The sequence below is a fragment of the Ictalurus furcatus genome, chromosome 15 (assembly GCF_023375685.1).
Source record: "Ictalurus furcatus strain D&B chromosome 15, Billie_1.0, whole genome shotgun sequence".
NCBI classification, from domain to species: Eukaryota; Metazoa; Chordata; class Actinopteri; order Siluriformes; family Ictaluridae; genus Ictalurus; species Ictalurus furcatus.
Window position 1 is genome coordinate 4,409,743 of NC_071269.1, and position 19,044 is coordinate 4,428,786.

At 38.8% G+C, this 19,044-nt stretch overlaps 1 protein-coding gene across 1 annotated transcript; it reads right to left on the bottom strand.

The window, feature by feature from the left end:
- On the bottom strand, positions 1-17,508 carry calcoco1a (calcium binding and coiled-coil domain 1a). The gene is made up of 15 exons (XM_053642572.1): positions 17,169-17,508; positions 13,859-14,008; positions 13,661-13,763; positions 10,887-11,089; positions 10,402-10,593; positions 9,910-10,058; positions 9,297-9,366; positions 8,357-8,512; positions 7,808-8,062; positions 6,887-7,012; positions 6,683-6,778; positions 5,329-5,416; positions 4,860-5,110; positions 4,315-4,406; positions 1-3,662 (listed from the first exon to the last, which is right to left on the bottom strand). Exons 2-15 carry the CDS (start codon positions 13,988-13,990, stop codon positions 3,635-3,637), a joined length of 1,941 nt encoding a protein of 646 aa, XP_053498547.1. The 5' UTR covers positions 13,991-14,008; positions 17,169-17,508; the 3' UTR covers positions 1-3,634.
- Positions 17,509-19,044: the final 1,536 nt, after the last annotated feature.

Consider the following 19,044-nt stretch of genomic DNA (forward strand, 5'->3'; position numbering starts at 1 on the left):
TCGATTTTTTATTTTTTTTTTATTTTTTTAAAGATTATCAATACTTTATTGTTGAAACCCACCCAAACCCTTACAGTACAACACAGTCTGGAAAATACATATTGGATAAGTGAATATATAAAAATAATAATAAAGAAAAAGCAAAGAAAACAGAAAAGATGGCTTATTGCTATGAATACAAACTGAAAGAGTTCTTCCGAACGGATCTGGATACAAGTCTATATAGAATTAAAGCTCAGGATTTTTACAGGGCTGGAAACAGTGAGGATGTCGTGGTACTTTAAACACAAACCGGCATGGCACAGCAGATGGATGCTAATTAGTTTACAACAGTAAAAGCTACAAACCACCAAGAGGTGAAAAGTATCTAGTACAATTAAAACGTTGAGCCTTGTTAATCATCACGCTGACCATTTCATACAATTTCAAAAAGTTCACTGATGCCTTGGTTAAATTTATGTAGTGACAATACGACACCACCCACATCAATGAGCTTATGTACAAACCTGTGTTGTATATTAAACATTAAACAGGCTACAAATGATTCCACTAGCACAGTTTCAATGCAACAGGAAAAACAGTAGAACAGTACAGGATTGAACCGAACATCTTACAGTACATGGACTGAATCTGTATCATCCTGTATAAAAAGTTATAGATAAAAATGATTCAAACCTTAAAGCAGTGGCTCTCAAATTGGGGTATATAGCCAAGGGCAACCATGTTTTTTTTTTCCTGTTACAATAGTGGAAAACATCACCATTATCAAAACTGTTATATTAATGCTTGTTATAGTTACTAGTCTACTTGACTGGTCACATGAATTTCACTGGTTCAATCCAAACCTCAAAATAATAACTCAAAAACAAATAGGCCTTTAAATAATGCCTCCTTGGGCCTAATGTGTTCTGTTGGTAGGAGGTGCAGGAATAAAAAAACTCTATGGCTTTTAATAAACAGCAAGATTATTATTGCACATACTTAAGCAAAGAGCTTAATTTTTGAACAGTTGGATTATGTTCATAAAACAAATCGATAGTGAGTGTTTTTTGGGGGGTTTATTATTATTATTATTATTATTATTATTTTTTACATTAAACAGGTCACTGGCTACAAAAATTTGAGAACCCATGCCTTAAAGAAAAGACAAAACATCACCTGGTTAAATAAGCAAAACAAAACTTTAAAAATGGTAGAAAACTTTGATATTATAATTTGTTGCAGAAACAGATCATAAAGTATTCGCATTAATGAAAGTAAGTTAATTATAACTATTATTGGTAGGATTATTGCAATCAGGACTGCTCAAGGCTGTAAAAACATTTCCATGGTCATTTCCTGTTTAATTCCATTGCCAATTGCCATCAATTCAGTCTCTTTCTTTATTACACATTCACATGTCATTTCCTTTCTGACCCATAATTCATATATCCTCATTAGGCTGCAGTTAACCTTGTTTTTTAAAATTATTTTTATTTTTTTTAACCAACATTTCAAAAATATTTGACATAATAGCATTAAAGTTCAAACAAAATCCTATCTTCTCAAACATGGATTCAAATTTGTTTTACATACTACATTATTGCAATATTGCAAGTCCTATCTCTTATAAAAAGAAAAACTGATATAAGCTTAATTATAACCTTTTTGGAGTAAAAAGCTATTCATCATAATTCAAAACTAGCCTTACACACCGAAAATACACAAAGACACCTTCTTTGTAACATACCAACCCATTTTGTATTATACAACTTCCTTTTGATATGTGCTAAGCAAGGATGCATCAATATCATTATACATATTTTTTCAGACTGAGTATGAGTACATGTTGTTTGATATATGTTGATACTGATATGGAAGTGAGTAACATACTCATCAATCAGGGCCATTACAGAAGATTTTATTTAGCTCTGTTTATACTGATTGCTGCTAACAATGAACTCCTTGTGCTGAGTTTCAAGTTTAAGATATTGTGTTTAAACAGTTAATAGATTAATAGAGAGCACGAGGGTGGCTGAAATGAGTGTGCAGAGCATTATCAGTGAGCGTTTCTGTGACTGTAGCCATGACAACTGCACCAATGCGGTGGTAGTTTGCCACCGTGGTGGTGTCACATCACACGCCATGTTAATGTTTCTGCTTGAGTGGGCACTATGACAAGTAAAAAGTACGTTTTGTATACAAGTGTAATAATAATAATAATATTATTAACAGTTGCTATATTAATTTGTATTTATAGCCTACCACATAGCGGGAGATTTTATATTAATACAGAAGTTACATAATCATAATCAAACCTTACATGGTGTTGTCTGTTAGTTTGGCGCGGGTTTGTTTGAACGCGGCAAAATCCAGTCAGGAAAATGCTGCTATTTCTCTACGGGTTCTGCTGCTGTGATAGAGCTTGTCGGGAAACCAAACATCAGCGATTTGGGAAAATTTTGGATTCGTGTCTAACGAATGAGCTGAACCAATAAAATTGGATGAAGCCATATGTCGGCTTTGTGGGAAATAAATAAGTGTTAAACAGGCAAACACTAGACTACAAATCTCAGGATCCATTTCCAGGCATGACACCCGGCCGTGTTTTTTATTTTATTTAATATTTAGCTTTTTAACATATTATTTAGGTTACCGTCCTACTGGTGTTTCTTTCCAAGTTTTATAGGATTGTGGTATACTACATTTGTAAAAGAAATAAAGAATTCCTCAGAGAAACGTGTGTGCTTCACTTCTTCTCCTCTCCTCTGCAGGTCAATCACAATACCGTATCTCACAGTGCCCTCAGCCTGTTTCTCATTGCAACCACATGACACAACGAGGCTGTATTGAGTTGTTTCAGTGACAGAAGTGCTAACATAAATTTATTTAATTGAATTCATTTCATTTAAGCCTATAAAACTATCAAATATATAGTACTATACAGTGATATAAATTTCACTCACAAACAACCGCAGATACCTACTATTATACTGGTCTACGATTTCTGGTAGATTTTCGAAGTGTGGATCCGTGGACACTTTTATTTATTTTTTCATTTAATTTAAATTTTTTTTTATATTGCCCACAACTCCGTGTGCGAGGGAGGAGGAGTTTTGTGATGGTTTGCTTTGCCGAATTCAACGATGCGCCTTCAGCATTGCAACAAGTTTCTTTGCATGCCTGGGTCACTGCTCCACACTCACCAATTCTTCACTCTTGCTGATACTGTTCTGGATGATCAGTTGGCCACCCTTGCACACTATTAAAGATACTATTTAATCACCATACAGGTATTCCTCCTTTTGATATTTTCACAGAACACAGATCCCAACTCCATATTGTTCTTGTTTCATGTCGTCGGTTTAATTAATGTGGCAATGTATACCAGGTTTATGTCTCATACGATCACGCTGTAACGGATGCTGCCACTGGAACATTTCTTATGAGTACAAGTAAAAGAGATACAGATAACAGTATCTGTATTGAAGCATCCATAGTGTTAAGTATTTGAACAGGTGAATGTGTGAAACACTGAGTAGTCTAGTAGCTTGTGCATACAGAAAGTGCATTAAAAAATGTAAAGCAAATTGCATATGTCAGTACGTGTTACTGTGCAAAGACCTGTAACAGGCTGCTCTCGTAGTTCCACTCCTCACCACAGGGGGCTCTCTTCCACCTCACTAAAGTGAACCAGCAGAAAGAAGAGTTAGCGATAGTGTACTTCTGAACTAAACTGAGAAGAGCAGAGAGGAGAACACTAGGGGTAAGGAGGGGACAGAAGAGGAGAGGAGAGAGGACAGGACGAGTGATTGAGCGAGTGAGTGAAGTGAGGGAGAGACAGTTTTAATGATGCTGAAAATTGGCCAGTGCGCGCTGACTACCCTTTCAGTAAATCATTGCTACAGCTTGCTGTCAACTTATCTGTCCTCTTGTCCTCCTATCATACCGCTCCCACATCCACTATTCACACTCTACCTCCTCCTCTCACTCACACATACACGATTTTCTTCTCCCTAGCTATAGCCGTCTGTCTCTCTCACTTCTCTCCCTCACTAATTTTATGAGGAGGTATTCAAAACTTCCATCTCCACACCATATTTGCCTTGTCACCATAAATCTTATGTTAGGAGTGTGCGTGTGTGTGGGACACAATCACTGCTTCTGAGAAAGGGATATGAAAAAGGACATGAGGCCAGTGTGTACTTGTCAGTGACATGGTAGCCTGTGTGCCAAACATGACTTCGATAGAAATGGCCATAAGAACAAGTGATAGCAAATCACACCATGACATTATGATCGAGAGTTTATGATCTCTGTGTGTATATTGTGTACCTGAGAATAGTGTTTCTGTGGTTAGGCAGGAGGAGAGCCAGCTCTTCTCCAGAGCTATTCCCACCTGATTGAAACAATTCATACTCCTCTTCCTGTAACACAAATGAACATGCACAGTTTAAATAATAATAATATAATAATAATATTTAAAAATATAATGTTTTATTTCTGGTGGATCGTTAGCCAACGTTACAGCCATGAGATGTCGGGTCTTTGCATTGCATGTAAAAGATATTATTCAGATCTGGCTAGCGAATCTTTTTCATCTTTTACATTTAAGAAAACTCTTATTCTTTCCCCTCTTTTCCTAAGTAAAGAGAGCAGACCTATGCAGCTCTGTTGTAGAGGGGTGGAGCTTATTTCTGTGCCAGAAAAAAAAAAAAATACACAAAAGGCTGAAACAAAGAAAGTGGTAAGCATGGTAATGGTGTATATGGAATTATATGATTATTGCTCTGATTATTCTTCAAAATATTACAAACTGCGCCTTTAAAAAGAAATACTATTTACAAGAAATAAATTGACAACATAACCGTACAACTTACCGACTCGGAACTGTGCACGTGTGGGTGTGTGTCATCACTAGGCTGGTGTGGGGAGCAGAGTGGAGCGGGCTGACTGATCACCACGGCCTGAGACGAGTGGAGGAGTCGCGGGGACGGAGGAGGAGTAGTGGGCAGAATGAGGAGGAGGTCAGGGTCAGCCTGGGGTTGCTCACACAGGCTGTAGTGGCTCAGAGGCCTTAGTGCTTCTGGATTCTCATCCTCTGACTCTGACAGGGAGCTGTCTGCTTGACCTGTGCATTAAAACACACCACTATTGTATGGGATGCGGTTTCCATATACCTAATGATCTATTTTACAGCCTCTACTCTGCTTGGTTTTGTGCATTTTTGTGACAAAATCACACATGATTATTATATTGGTTGTATTACAAAGTTCGTTAGTGGCTTGTATGACAGCCTGTTGTGCTGCATGACAATATGTAGCATAAGATGAGCAGTCAGTCACTCACTGCTCTGCAACAATGCTGTCATGCTCCATTTAGAGCCACTCAGGGTCTCCAGCCTCTGCTCCAGCTGGTGGATGTACTCAATCACCTCCTACATACACACACACACACACACACACACACACACACACACACACACACACACAACAAGCACGCACACACACACAAAGTCAAAAGGACACACGCTACACAACAAAGCAGTCAACACTTCCATTAATCCATTTAGACTGTAATGATGCTTTTTCCATGGCAATATCAAAACACGTACTAACCCGATCAGGAACCTGAGAGACGTGTGAAATGGTCATAGTGAGGTATACAACAGTATATAAACAACTGCATTATTTCACTGTGCGTTTTACGCCAGAAATCAAACAAGTGCTTGGATTAATATTGTCTTGTTTGGATCCGTTTTTAATCCATAAGTGATTTGAAAACTGCACTGTGATGAAATGCGATCCCTAATAGTAATATATATGACAAAATAAAAATGACAATATTATTATTATAGCAACATACCAACACACTAAAAACATTCATGAAGTTGCACTTCATATAATTATGCTATTGAGATCAGAGTTGACACACTGCTGTAGACAGAGCATCATCCATCTAAGGAAAGCTGATCACTGAGCTATAAGAAGGGCATCTGTTGACGGGCATGAGTTTCCATTCTGCGCGCTCTCAGTTTTAGAATCAACAATTTCAGATGAGCCAAATATGTCTGTCAAGTGTATTTTAAAAAGGAGTTTGTCCTTAAATTGTGTCATATGATGCACAGATTTCTTATTTTCCTTAGTGGTTAACACGGTTGCCTCGCACCTCTGGGGTTGGGGGTTTGAATCCCGCCTCCGCCAAGTGTGCGTGGAGTATCCATGTTCTCTTCGTGCTTCTGGGTTTAATCCGGGTACTCCGGTTTCCTCCCCCAGTCCAAAGACATGCGTTGTAGGCTGACATTTCCAAATTGTCCGCAGTGCGTGACTGTGTGTATGATTGTTCCCTGTGATTAGCTGGCACCCTGTCCGGGGTGTCCCCTACCTTGTGCCCGGAGTTCCCTGGGATAGCCTCCAGGCTCCCCATGGCCCTGTGTAGGATAAGCGGTATGGAAAATGGATGGCTTGCACTGATTTATTTAGTTTTGTCATCACCAGTGCAGGAAATCTGTTAGCTGGTGTATGGCTGGTAATTGTAGTGCAGTTTAAAAGCTTTTTTTGCTACTGTCTTTAACTGCACTAATAAAATAGTGATGTCCTGAATCAGTTTTGGTTCCTTTAAAAAAAAAAGTTTTATAGTCAAGCAACTCCCATTAGCTACATGGGCTTATTAGCCTGCGTGTTAAATAAGAGCAGCAGTTTGCCTTTTTCTCAGCCTGCAGTTGCTCTTTTTCCTTCTGAGCCACCCTGAGACTGGCCTTCAGTTCCTGCAGCTCCCTTCGTGTTTCACTCAGCTGCACCTGCATACACAAAGCACATGCACATACACACAACCAGGTCAGAAATGAGTTATCCCCTATAATTTTATTCTGTAACTCCAAACGAACAATGTTTGAGCTTGCGCTCACCCGGTTGCAGTCTTTCTCTCGCCCAAGCTCCACCTCCGCTTTATTTCTTTCCATCCTCTCCTCCTGCAGCTGCTCTTCCTTCTGCTTGATCTCGTCATTCAGCCTGTCCAAATGTGTCCTGATCATCTATGCAGACAACACAGACACACCCTGAAAATCAATGCAAGTACTCACCAGCTCTAGTCTAGCCTTCATCTAGCCTTTATTATTTAGTCTAGCCATATCTCAGCATTTTTGCACTTGACTGTGCCTTAAAATCAGAAAATCAGAGGTTTAGCATTATGATTTCTACAACGTCCTTGAAAAAAAGTTCCTAAATTCTTCCCAGCTCTTGTTGATTAATATCACATCATTTTAAAACGAATGGTCATTTTTCTCCAAAAAATGGTGGAAAATGATGGCTCTCAATAGCCGATAGTGATTTATAAGGCTAATTGAATTTGGAAAAATGTGCTCTCTGAGTAATGTGCCGTTGGTGAGGCCATCACAGTCTCCCATTCATTTATAACTGGTGTTTTTTATTATTTTATTTTTTAACGTATTTAGTCAGTGGGAATATATAAATTCCAGCATAACCTCTTTTTGCATTAAACTGTTTCCGACATGTCATTTCTAATTTCAGTAGCCTATTTTAGTTCTTTCCTTAAAGAAATTAAATTAATTAATAATAACATTATTCAGAATGGTGCATGAGGACAAAAAAAAATAAAAATCTCTGCGCATGTACATATGCAAACTAAAAATGATAAGAATATTTTATTTTTATACAGTACGTCACATTTTATGTAAGTTCATGAAATTAAGGAGCAAATCTGATTGTCTGAACCTCCACCCCTTGTCTACATACCCGATTTGTCTATCGCTGTTTGTCCCCCATGCTTAATTCAATCATTATGATTTTTGCTTTGTCTCATCAGTCACCTCAGTGCTACACTGCAGACTCTCTCTCTCCTGCACCCAGCTGGCACGAGCCTCCCGCAGTGCCAGGTTGGCATCGGCAAGCTGCAGGGTGAGCTGTGCGGCCTGTAGTCTGGCCTGGTGAAGGTCAGCCTGGACGTTGTCCCTCTGAGCTGCCATGTCTCTGATATCAGTCCGCAGAGTCTCAACACAGCGTTCACTGCCACTCAGTCGCTCCTGAACGCCGCGTAACTCGGCTAAAGCCGCGTCGTTGGCTGCCTGCATCACAACAGTATGTTCAGCAGATCTCACACTACAGTCCTCAAGCTACTGTTCCAGTTTGTGTGGGAAAGTGATACTACAGTGATTGTGTGAGCGTGTAAAGTGGGAGGGTAGTTACAGACTGTTAAATCTCCTCTGCTTGAAATGTTTAGTTTGTGTGGGTGTAGGAGAGTATAAAATGAGATATGTCGGTGTGAGTGAGTTTTGTTTGCACCAACACCCCTCTGCATGTAATAATTAGGGTGTGTGTGTGTGTGTGTGTGTGTGAGAGAGAGAGAGAGAGACACACACCTCCTTCCTGTGTGCGTTGTTGAGTTTGTGCGTGAGTGTTGTGATGGTGTCTCGGAGCTGCAGGGCGTGCGTGTCTCTCTGGGCCAGAGAACTTCTCAAACTCTGGAACTCCGTCGAGAGGCTATGCAGCTCTTTCTCAGTCTGTTCCAGCTTCAGCTAAAAGAACACAACACACACCCACACACGTTTTGTTTACTTTCTCAATTGACCATGACTGAGTGATACCACTCCTGTGGTTTCCCCCGTCTAGGTGTTTTGCATGCATCAAGCAAATTATATTTACATGTATTACAATACAGTAAAAACTACAATCAAATAACATTAAAATCCTACACCACTGACCACAAGATCATTACAAACACAACACGGCGATGGAAAACACTCACTCACCATAACTCTAAACACTTCAGCATTCATTAGTGCTCTCCAGTCATACACACCTTCTCAACATTCACTATGTGACCATATAACTATATTAAACCACAATACTGTTGAATTCTGATTGGTCAGAAGGTGTTCATTTCAAAAATTCACAGGTTTATTAATGCACGCTTTTGAATATGTTAGTGTTTGTATAGTAACAACTAAAAAAGTGAACTGTATGGTGTATGCGTCACAAACAGATTGGAAACGTGTGTAATTGTTGATAGTCGGAAATGTTAAATAAACATTTTGGAAGTAGTCTCCATCGTCAGTCAGAGGTAAAGCTGTAACTTTAAGTAACTCTCCCGACACGGGAAAGTCGTTAGGACAGAATGTGCGCTTTGTGGTTTCTCTATAACATGACAAGCTGTTTTATTTTTTTTGTCTTACTTATTTCAAGAGAGAGAAAAAAAGAGAGGCTGGCAAGGTGACGACTGTTTATATGCTTTTGTTGTGCAAACATGAAAACACTTCATTACGTGATGCAAGTTAAAATATTTGTGCAATTTTTACGTACCTTTAGATTCGTCTGTTCACTTTCTATTTCTTTCTTTTGGGCTGCAGCTTTTTTGGCTCGCTCTTTCATCCTAGATGAAAAAAATAAATAAATGAAATTATTCACAATGCTGGTTACACTATCAAGTAGGCAGCCCTGATGTTCTCCTCCAATCTTCTGACTAAATATAACAATGTAAAAGTGAAATGACAATGTACTGTACATTACATGTAATTTTCTACAATCACTTGCTTCTGTGGCTCTATCTCAAACGCCGTTGTACTTGTGCATACAATGCTCTTAACTAGGTGATAGGAAGCCATTATGCTAGAACCAATATAGCACATACACTTAGGAATAGGAACACTTATAATGAATTGGAACCCATTTGGGATTTGGCCGTGTGGTGTGAATTAATCCTAACTGAAATCTTGTTATAGAAATGGCTGGGTGACACATTAATGGGTCATAATATTACTTTGGGTAAATGCATTAAAATGACTATCACAGTTTAAAGCTTATGATATGAATTTGCTGATTTTCTGTGCAGTTAGTAAGGCAAGTTGGTGCCAACCCAACTTAATTATTGCAGCCTTTTTATTCAGCCCTTTTACCTACACACAGGAGCTTTTACCTCTCTAGATCTGTCTCCCTCTCCAGGGCTTTTTGGGTGAGCACCCTCATGTCGTCCTCTAGCTGGCTGATCTTCTGCTCACTGGCTGCTTCTTTTACTAGCAGAGCCTGTTTCTCCTCCTGTAGAACCTTACTGAGACCTGCCAACTCCTAAATAACAAACCGTTTTAAATGTCTAGTTAAACTAGTGGTGAAACAATATGATAAAATTACAATATACAGACAAACAGACCAGAGACAGACAGACTAACCAGACAGACAAACAGAGATGCTACAGAATAGAAGCACTTTGTTTGCACAGTTAAGGAAGGACCTTTCCGGTTTGTCCAGTACACTGAACAACTGCTTCATTTATATTTCAGCAGGTCTGGTTGATAGTATTATATATGGTATTCTATATATAATACTATCATTAGATTGGGACCAACATAATGTCAGAATAAACAGGATTTCATTTGGAGAGTTTACTAGAGGAGAGTTATTGGTCTTCTACCTCCTGCCTCTTCTTCATGTCCTCCATTTCTTCTCTGGTGTGTCTGAGCTCCTCCTCCAGCTCCTTGCTCCTCTGCTCCCACACCTCTCTGGTCCTAAGTGAGCACTCTCGCTCATGTTTGCAGCTCCTCTCTGCTGCTTCTAGAGACTGTAATAACTCAGCCCTCTCTTTCAGACACTCCTGCAGCCGGCTCTGAAGAAAGGCAAGAATTTATAAGAAATCATTTATCTTTATTCAGACGCATACAGATGGATGAAAAATAAAAACAAAAACTGCGCCACCACAAACTGCCAGAACAGTGTCAGTGCTATGATTTAAATTATTTATTTCCAAAATATCAGACCATAACTGACATGGTCAACTGAAAACAGCTTTTTTTTTCTTTTGCAGTGATGTCCAAAACAAGACATGGTGAACCCAAAGCTGTGCAACACTGTAGCTTATAGTTGCATTTACAGCTAGAACTCGTGAGTGTGTGCTCCCACCTGCAGAAGCTCGGCTTTGGGAACGACAACTAGCATGTCCTCGCTGCCTTCACCTCCCTCCAGGGCTTGCTCCAGAGTCATCAGCTCCTCCAGTGGCTTTGGAGCAGAGAAAGTGAAAGCAGAGCTGCGGGAGCAGACTTCGCCCTTCCCATCCACATACACAAACTGGTATTGCTCAGCACTGGGGCCTGGCAAATAGCAAGCTGTGGGAGTGTGGGAAAGATAACATGATTAAATGTGTACAACCCCAATTCCGAAAAAGTTGGGACAATATGGAAACTGCTAATAAAAACAAAGAGGAGTGATTTGTAAATGTACTTTGACTTGCATATAAACACACACACAAAAAAACCGGATAAAAACAAGGTATTTGATGTTTTACCTAAACAATGGCATAGTTTTTTTTTAAGGTAATCTTTTATTTTGAAATTGATGCATGCAACACGTTCCAAAAAAGTTGGGACAGGGACAATTTAGGACTAATAGCAATGTGACAAGTTGAAATAATAAGGTGATGTGAAACAGGTGAAGCAATCATCTAATCATAGTGTATAAGGAGCCTCCAAAAAAGGCCTAGTCCTTCAAGAACAAGGACGGGTCGAGACTCGCCAATCTGCCAGCAGATCCAACACTTTGAGAACAACATTCCCCAAAGACCAATCGGTAGGATTTTGGGCATTTCACCTTTTACAGTGCACAATACAATTAAAAGATTCAAGGTATCCAGTGAAATGTCGGTGCGTAAAGGGCAAGGCTGAAAATCACTTCTGAATGCGCGTGTTCTCCGATCCCTCAGACGTCACCGTCTTACAAACCGTCATGAGTCTGTAATGTATATCCTGACATGGGCTTGGGAATACTTTGGTAAACCTTTGTCAGTCAACACCATTCGCCGCTGCATCCACAGATGCAAGTTAAGGCTTTACTATGCAAAGCAAAAGCCATACATCAACACTGTCCAGAAGCGCTGCCGACTTGTCTGTGCTCGGTCTCATCGGAGATGGATAGTAGCACAGTGGAATTGTGTTTTGTGGTCCGACGAGTTTTCAAATCATTTTTGGACAAAATAGCGGTCGTGTTCTCCGGGCCAAAGAGGAAAAGGACCATCCAAGCTGTTATCAGCGTCAGGTCCAAAAGCTGATAATGGGGAAAATTCCGCATGCTAAACTTAACCAACTGATGTCTTCAGTGCCCAAACACTTAATAAAATTCAAAAATAAATTAAATTCAAAAAGTAAAACATCAAATAACGTGTTAAAGATGTGTTTTCAATATAGTACAGGGTGAATTGAATGATCGAATTACTCATTTTGTTTGTCTTTTTGCATTTTCAATACTGTTCCAACTTTTTGGGAATTGGGGTTGTACATTTTATGTATATTATCCATACACATTAAAGCCTCAGACTATGACTTTTTTTTAAAGCGAGATTTCTGCCTACCCTCAAAATCTATTAGTTTGAAATATATCCATAATACTAATCCAAATTAAGTCCAAGTTACAACTGTTTACAAGCCGCTTGTTTTTGACTGTTGAGGTTTGCATTCAATCCATTTAATTCAAAGGAGCAATCAAACAGGATAATTAATCTAATAACTCAATAATAATTAAACTTATGATAATGGCAAGTTGTGATTTCCAAAGCTGGAACTAAATTAAAAATAATGAACCCCTTGGTTATGGTTTACAGATCTCTGAAGATCACTGGAACCCATTTTGAGATGATTTAAGGCCCAACAAACACTAGTCTTGTATTAATTTTGTATTAATATCTTTACATTTGGGTATATGTCAGTAGTACTCAATCATCTTGACTGTGCTACAGTGATTAGATTTCCTGTATAAGCCCAGTTCTCAGCTGCCGATGACCTCACTGATGACCTCATCAAGCCCCATCAGTAAGTGCAGCAGGTTCACTGTGTCCTCTACTGCACCAACTCACTCATCTCTTTGTGCCAGTGTCTCCCATCTTCATTACTTAAGCCAACTTTCCAACACATCCATTCTCGGCTGTTCATTATGGTGTTTAAGATACTACCTCAAAGACATGCTGCTACACTCACTCGAACACACATGCGCATTAGTCTTTTAAAACACACCATATCTGATCAAGACTTTTCTTTGCACTCTAATCTATTTTCTTGACTGAAACATTGTCTAAACCCACTTCATCAACAAGATCAAAACAATGGGTCTCCTTTAGCAATCTTTTGTGAATCTGGCAGGGATTTTTTTTAGTTCAGTTTGGCCCACGAAAACTATTTACACAAAAATTTATTTTACTAAAAGTTTTGGAAGATTTTCTTTGTACTCAAATTAGCAGCAATCAGCAATCCAGCAATCCTCCTCCTAATCCTTGCATATGTTAAATCTTCCTGTGGCATTTCTTTCCTTCTAACCGAATGGGTAACTTTAATTGTCTTACTATGATTTCCTTCAGAGTTATTAATATGAAACTACTGAGTTTCATTAAATTTGAGTGTACGATTGAAATAAATAAGCAATTTAACAGCATAATTGATTTATAAAACTGCAGTAACTCATTGCCAATGACAAGATTTGAAGCTTATCAATTGAGGCACATATTTCAAGAGTTCTAGTAGAATATGATCATGTTTTCCCTGAAACTAACTGGATTTTCATGAACACGTCATTTCTTTTGTAAATGCTCTTGCTAATGATTTCTAAATAAATTCGGTCGTATCCAGTTTGATAAGGAGACCCAGGATGAAAAAATATTTTCTTACAGAATCTTAAAAAAAGGTGACCATTACCTTGGAAGTGGACGCAGCAGTTAACATCAGTCCCTTCCTTGTAGTTGGTTGGAGCCAGAGCCCACACAAATGTATGGTAGTTCCTCACAGATGACCAACCAACCTGGGAAAAAACAAACAATAATCCATAAATATGGTCCTGTTAGTGATGTAACAAATGTATAACAAAACTAAAGGTGATGAGAGAATAATTGTCACCTTAAACAGGCCGATCCAGTCACTGCTAGCCCAGCTGTGCTGAGAACTGATGCTGTAGTGGCATTCCACTCTGCTCTGTGGGAAGTAGCTGGTTCCCACATTCTGAAACTCCACCTTCCATGCTTTCTCCATGGTCAGAAAAAAACGTTTCTGATGGATCAGGGAAAATATATATAAATTGAAAAAGGCACACATGGGATCCAGTGCAGCAGTGCACAAGGTTGTGTTAATGAAATTTATCCAGTCTGTCATTGAGCAGGAGCAGTACCAATCAAGGAAAGAATCTCCTATGCCCCTATGTCCAGAAGTTTTTGTTTTCATGGTCTGGTGTGTCACTCCTTAAGCAAGTAAAGACAAGTTCCCATACCCAGGCCAGCTGACCACAAACCACAATAACAACAGTAATCAGCTATCCCAGAATACAGGAAGGAATTCTCATGCTGAAGCTGCATAACAGTTATGGGAGATGGTGTATCTCATGTCCAGCAGATACAACATGACAGGTGGAGCAGAATAAGAAACCAAGGTGCATATTTATAGACTGGTGTGTCAAACTGAGTTCCTGAGGGACCTTGGAGAGTTTTGCCTGGTTTAACACGTGCAATCCGTGTTACACTAAATCAGTTGTGGTAAACAAAAGAGAATGATCTTTACTGTGCTGTAGTCTTTTCAGACTAAGTGCAATTTTCAAAGTGCTTTGAAAGACCTAGTAATGCAACACAATCAGGTTTAATTAACAACAGGAATTGGAAAAATGTTGTATTACAGGTTGTGTGTACTGATGGACTTATTGGGGGAGGGATTAAAAAAATCACACAGGGGTGAGGGATATGACAAAAATATCATAATTAGAGGTCGACTGATAGTGGATTTTACCAATACATTCAAGCTGAACCAAAACGTAACACTCCAAATAACAAATAAAAATAGAGACATCCAAAATGAATTTAAAAAAACCACTTCAAATAACACAACAAAATTTGTCTGCAGCCGCTCTTGTACTATATAATGACAGCAAACCTTTCTCTGCTGCTCCCACAACGGACGCAACTATTGGTGTGGATTTTTGCCGCTAACTAATAGTTCCATCAGTTACCAGTGCCAATTAATCTGAAAAACCGATCAACACAATACCTGAAAACATTTATACGTTGCATGATATAGATCACGATATATAGTTTGGCTGACAAACTGTCAACAAAATCAAAGTGTTGCAAAAAGAAAAAAACCTATGCAACACTGCATTTAAACCCTGCTGAAAAAAAACAACAACAGAAACCTTCATAGAATTTGTAATGAGTTTTAATGGTTAGCGAATTGTATTGGTTTTAATGGAAACTGTAATGGTAGGTCTCTACTGGTAATTTGTTGCCTTTTTTTGGTGGCATGTTATGTCTAATGAATACCATTAAGGACCAGTAATGGTAATAGTTATAATGATTAGCTGATGGTTTCTAATGTTATTTGTAGTGGAAACCATTAGAATTTCTGTGATGGTTTCTGTTGTTTTTTTTTTAAGCAGGGATGATACTTTTATTTACAGCTACTTTTATTGAAAGGGGAAGAATATAGACTGGTGACATTTTAACATGGTTAAAATGTTAGCATTTAACAATTTTAAAGCTGCAAACTTATCAGGTTAAAAATTAACAAAAATGAACTATTGAGTAAGAGCGTTAAAAAAAAAAAAAGTGTTCAAAACTGTCTCCTTACCCCGATTCACAAGTTATGCTTATAATTATGATTTATCAATTGAGCTGTCGGGTCAGATTTCGCAGGAATTGTCAGTTTGACGTCAGAAAGAAGAAGACCCGGCTACTAAATCGTGTGTGGGGGTGCCAAGGATAGCGGAGTGTTTGTAGCTAGTTCTTACAACAGTGGCTTAGAATTTAAACTTGTCATCTAGAGGACCACTTTTAACGTGGATAGTTCGAAACTGTTGTCAAACCCAATAAACATCGAACTGCGGAGAGCCTGCAGTCAAAAAGGGAAAGCGACAGAGCCTGTGCTAAAGTGAGAATAATCATTGCGATGGCTTTGGAGAGGTGGTGACAACACTGATATATGAAGGGATTGAAGACTCACGCAGAGATGGATTTTTTTTCTGTTGCACAGGTAACATTAGCACACTTGTTCGCTTGACTCAGCTAGGTATCGAGTTTCCTAGGTTGTTTTTTTGTTTTGCTATAGTCAGTGTGGTAAATTGCACATATTTTCTGCTAGTTACGAGAGAGCAATTCACCTCTACTCAGAGAAACCCGTATCCGCTACCAACTCCATTGTCAAGTATCGGAGTTAATACACACCCCATACCTATACCTCAAACCATCAGATTCAACCGTGCAGAGGAGTGGTGTCGAAGCACAACCCGTGTAAAAAAAAAAATTTTTTTTAAAAAACAACGTCTGCAAGTAACTTGCAATTTTATGCTTCAAACAGCGATGGCGACAGAGACGAAAAGTTCAATACTGCAGCTTTAAATATTGAGTAATTAGTGACAGGCGATATATCGATATAATATCAATGATGATAAATGATTACGCGTTACACTTTCCTGAGATAGAATTGGTATGGTGATGTATTTTTTTAAAACCTTTTTAATAATTACAAATTAAATGATACAGAATGGATGCTGTTGATTTGACAATTTTCTAAAAACTTATTCCTCTTCGTCTTTGTAGGCATTGAAGAAAAGTATCGCTAAACTCAGTTTAAAGTTTAAAAAAATAATTACTACTGTTTTGCAGACAGTTTGTTAGCTAAATGAAATATTATGAGACGCATCATGTATCCTAGAAATGTCCTCAAGTATCGTGATATGATATTTTTGTCATATCACCCAGCCCTACTTGTAATTGTAATCGGTATTATATTGTCATATTGACCAGCCATAAAATCACAAACATTCCACGCGATCATAATTTGAAATTTTTTATGTTAGTGTTGACTACAAATAGAAACCATGTCATAATCTTCTTAAATAAAACAACAACAAGGGCTGAATAACGTGTCTGTATATGTGTGTTGTTACCATGGTGACGTAAGTAGTTACACAATTGCATGCTTTTAACAAGCAAAACTGCACGCGGTGACCGATTTACAGCCGCACATTTTAACACGGTCGTGACGTTGACAGCAATAAAAATACAACTTTCAGGAGTACTAATTAAAAAAAAAAGTTAGACATAGCTCTCCTGCTGCAATTTATGACCTCGCGTGCTTTTTTTTTTTTTTTTAATCTGCGCGCACACTTTGTACAGAGAGCTACGCCACTGTTTAATCTTCATCCTACAGATGACAAATAACTCACCCGAGTTCAGCTGCTCAGTGCTGTTTGCTTTCAAAAGACAAGCGTGAGATTGGTTTAAACTGCAATGTCATGAGTAAGCTGATCAAAGTTATTCGTCAGGAGCTGTGCCTTAAACCGTTAACAACAAAAAACAAAGGCACGGGGTTATTTTTTTGTTGTTGTTGCATAGTTCCGCTGAATTGTGGGAAATGTTGTACTCATTCGTAGAGCGACTATATAAACGAACCTTAATATAACTACAATTCCCATGTGGGAAGAAGAAGCATGAAGGGTCAGCAACTAGTGACGTCATGAACGAGCGTTACAGCGGATACGATTCTGATTGGTTTATGACCCCTAAAGATCTCGCGAGGCTTCCGCTTCCACCCCCCCCCCCCATTTTTTACTTCTTTTTCCTTTTTTTGTACATTATACAGTATGTCTGCTAAAATATCATTTCCAGCACACACTTACATTGAAACGTGCATTAACAGTCCTTATGGGTTTCTTATTACTACAATATGTATGTACAATTATTCTTATATCGCTTATATACACTTTTGGGTCAGTCCATCTCAAGTGGCCCAATAGCTGCAAAGTTGGTTGCTTGACTGAGCATCATATAAAACCAAAGTTTGTTGTGTGCCATAACACAAAGTTGGCCACCATATTTATTTATTTATATACACTGTCATAGGGTGCCACCTTTGCCACAAGTCAGTTTGTGAAATTGCTAGATTTGTCCTGGTCACCCACTTCACTGTCTGGCAGTCTGATGGACAAATCTGGGTGTGGCAGGAAAACGCTACCTATGGGAATACATAGTGCCAACAGTAAAGTTAGGTGGAGAAGGGATAAAGGTCTGGGGTTGTTTTTCAGGGTTTGGGCTACAGGCCTCTTAGTTCCTGTGATAATGGTAATGTTAATGCTATAGTGTACAAAGAAATTTTAGACGATTATACGATTGTGGCAACATTTGGGAAAGGCCCTTAACTGTTCCTGCATGACTGTGCGCCTGTGCACAAACCAACGTCCATACAGACAAGATCTGAATGGTTTTGGTGTGGAAGAACTCCATTGGCCCTGACCTCAATCCCAGTGAACACCTTTGAGATGAATTGTAACAGTGATTATGAACCAGGCCTTTTTTGTCCAACATTAGTGTCTGGCCTCACATTTGCTGTTTTGATTGAATGGGCACAAATTCCCACAACCACACTCCGAAATCTTGTAGAAAGACTCCCCAGAAGAAAGGAGGCGGTTATAGTTGAAACCTTGGGCATAGTAATGCCCATGGTTTGGAATGGGATGCCCAACAAACAAACAAAAAATTATACATACATACACACTTTTTTTTGTTTTTGTTTGCTTGGCATCCCATTCCAAACCATTTTTTCTGCCTGACTGTGGCTTAAACATGGCTGGGCAAAGAATAAAAATCTTAGACCACTAGATGGCAGTGCACTTTAACTAACCCCTAAACCAATGCGTAAAGGGAATGAAAACTTGAATGAGGAAGTAGGACGGATGTGTGACGCGGGAGTGGGTGAGGGGGGCGGGGGCGGGGTTATGATATTAACAGAGATGACAGGAAAGATTAGCATTACTATCACTATAGTTATTAAACAAGTTAGTCAAAGGGCTTATGAAAAAAAAAAATCCCCCCCTTTTATTAAAAATATAAAAAAGAATAAAATATTAACCAGAATTGGATGTGATGTGGCCTATTCCTATGTTTCCCTAATGTCACTTTTATTACAATGACATGTTGTGAAAACCCCCATTTATCAAAGTAACATATTCAATAATAGGCGTATGGTGGTGTTTTTTGGTCTGTTTAACTGCACCCCCCCCCCCTTCCCCCACCCCCTTTTTTCCCTCTTGGTCTTTATATTTT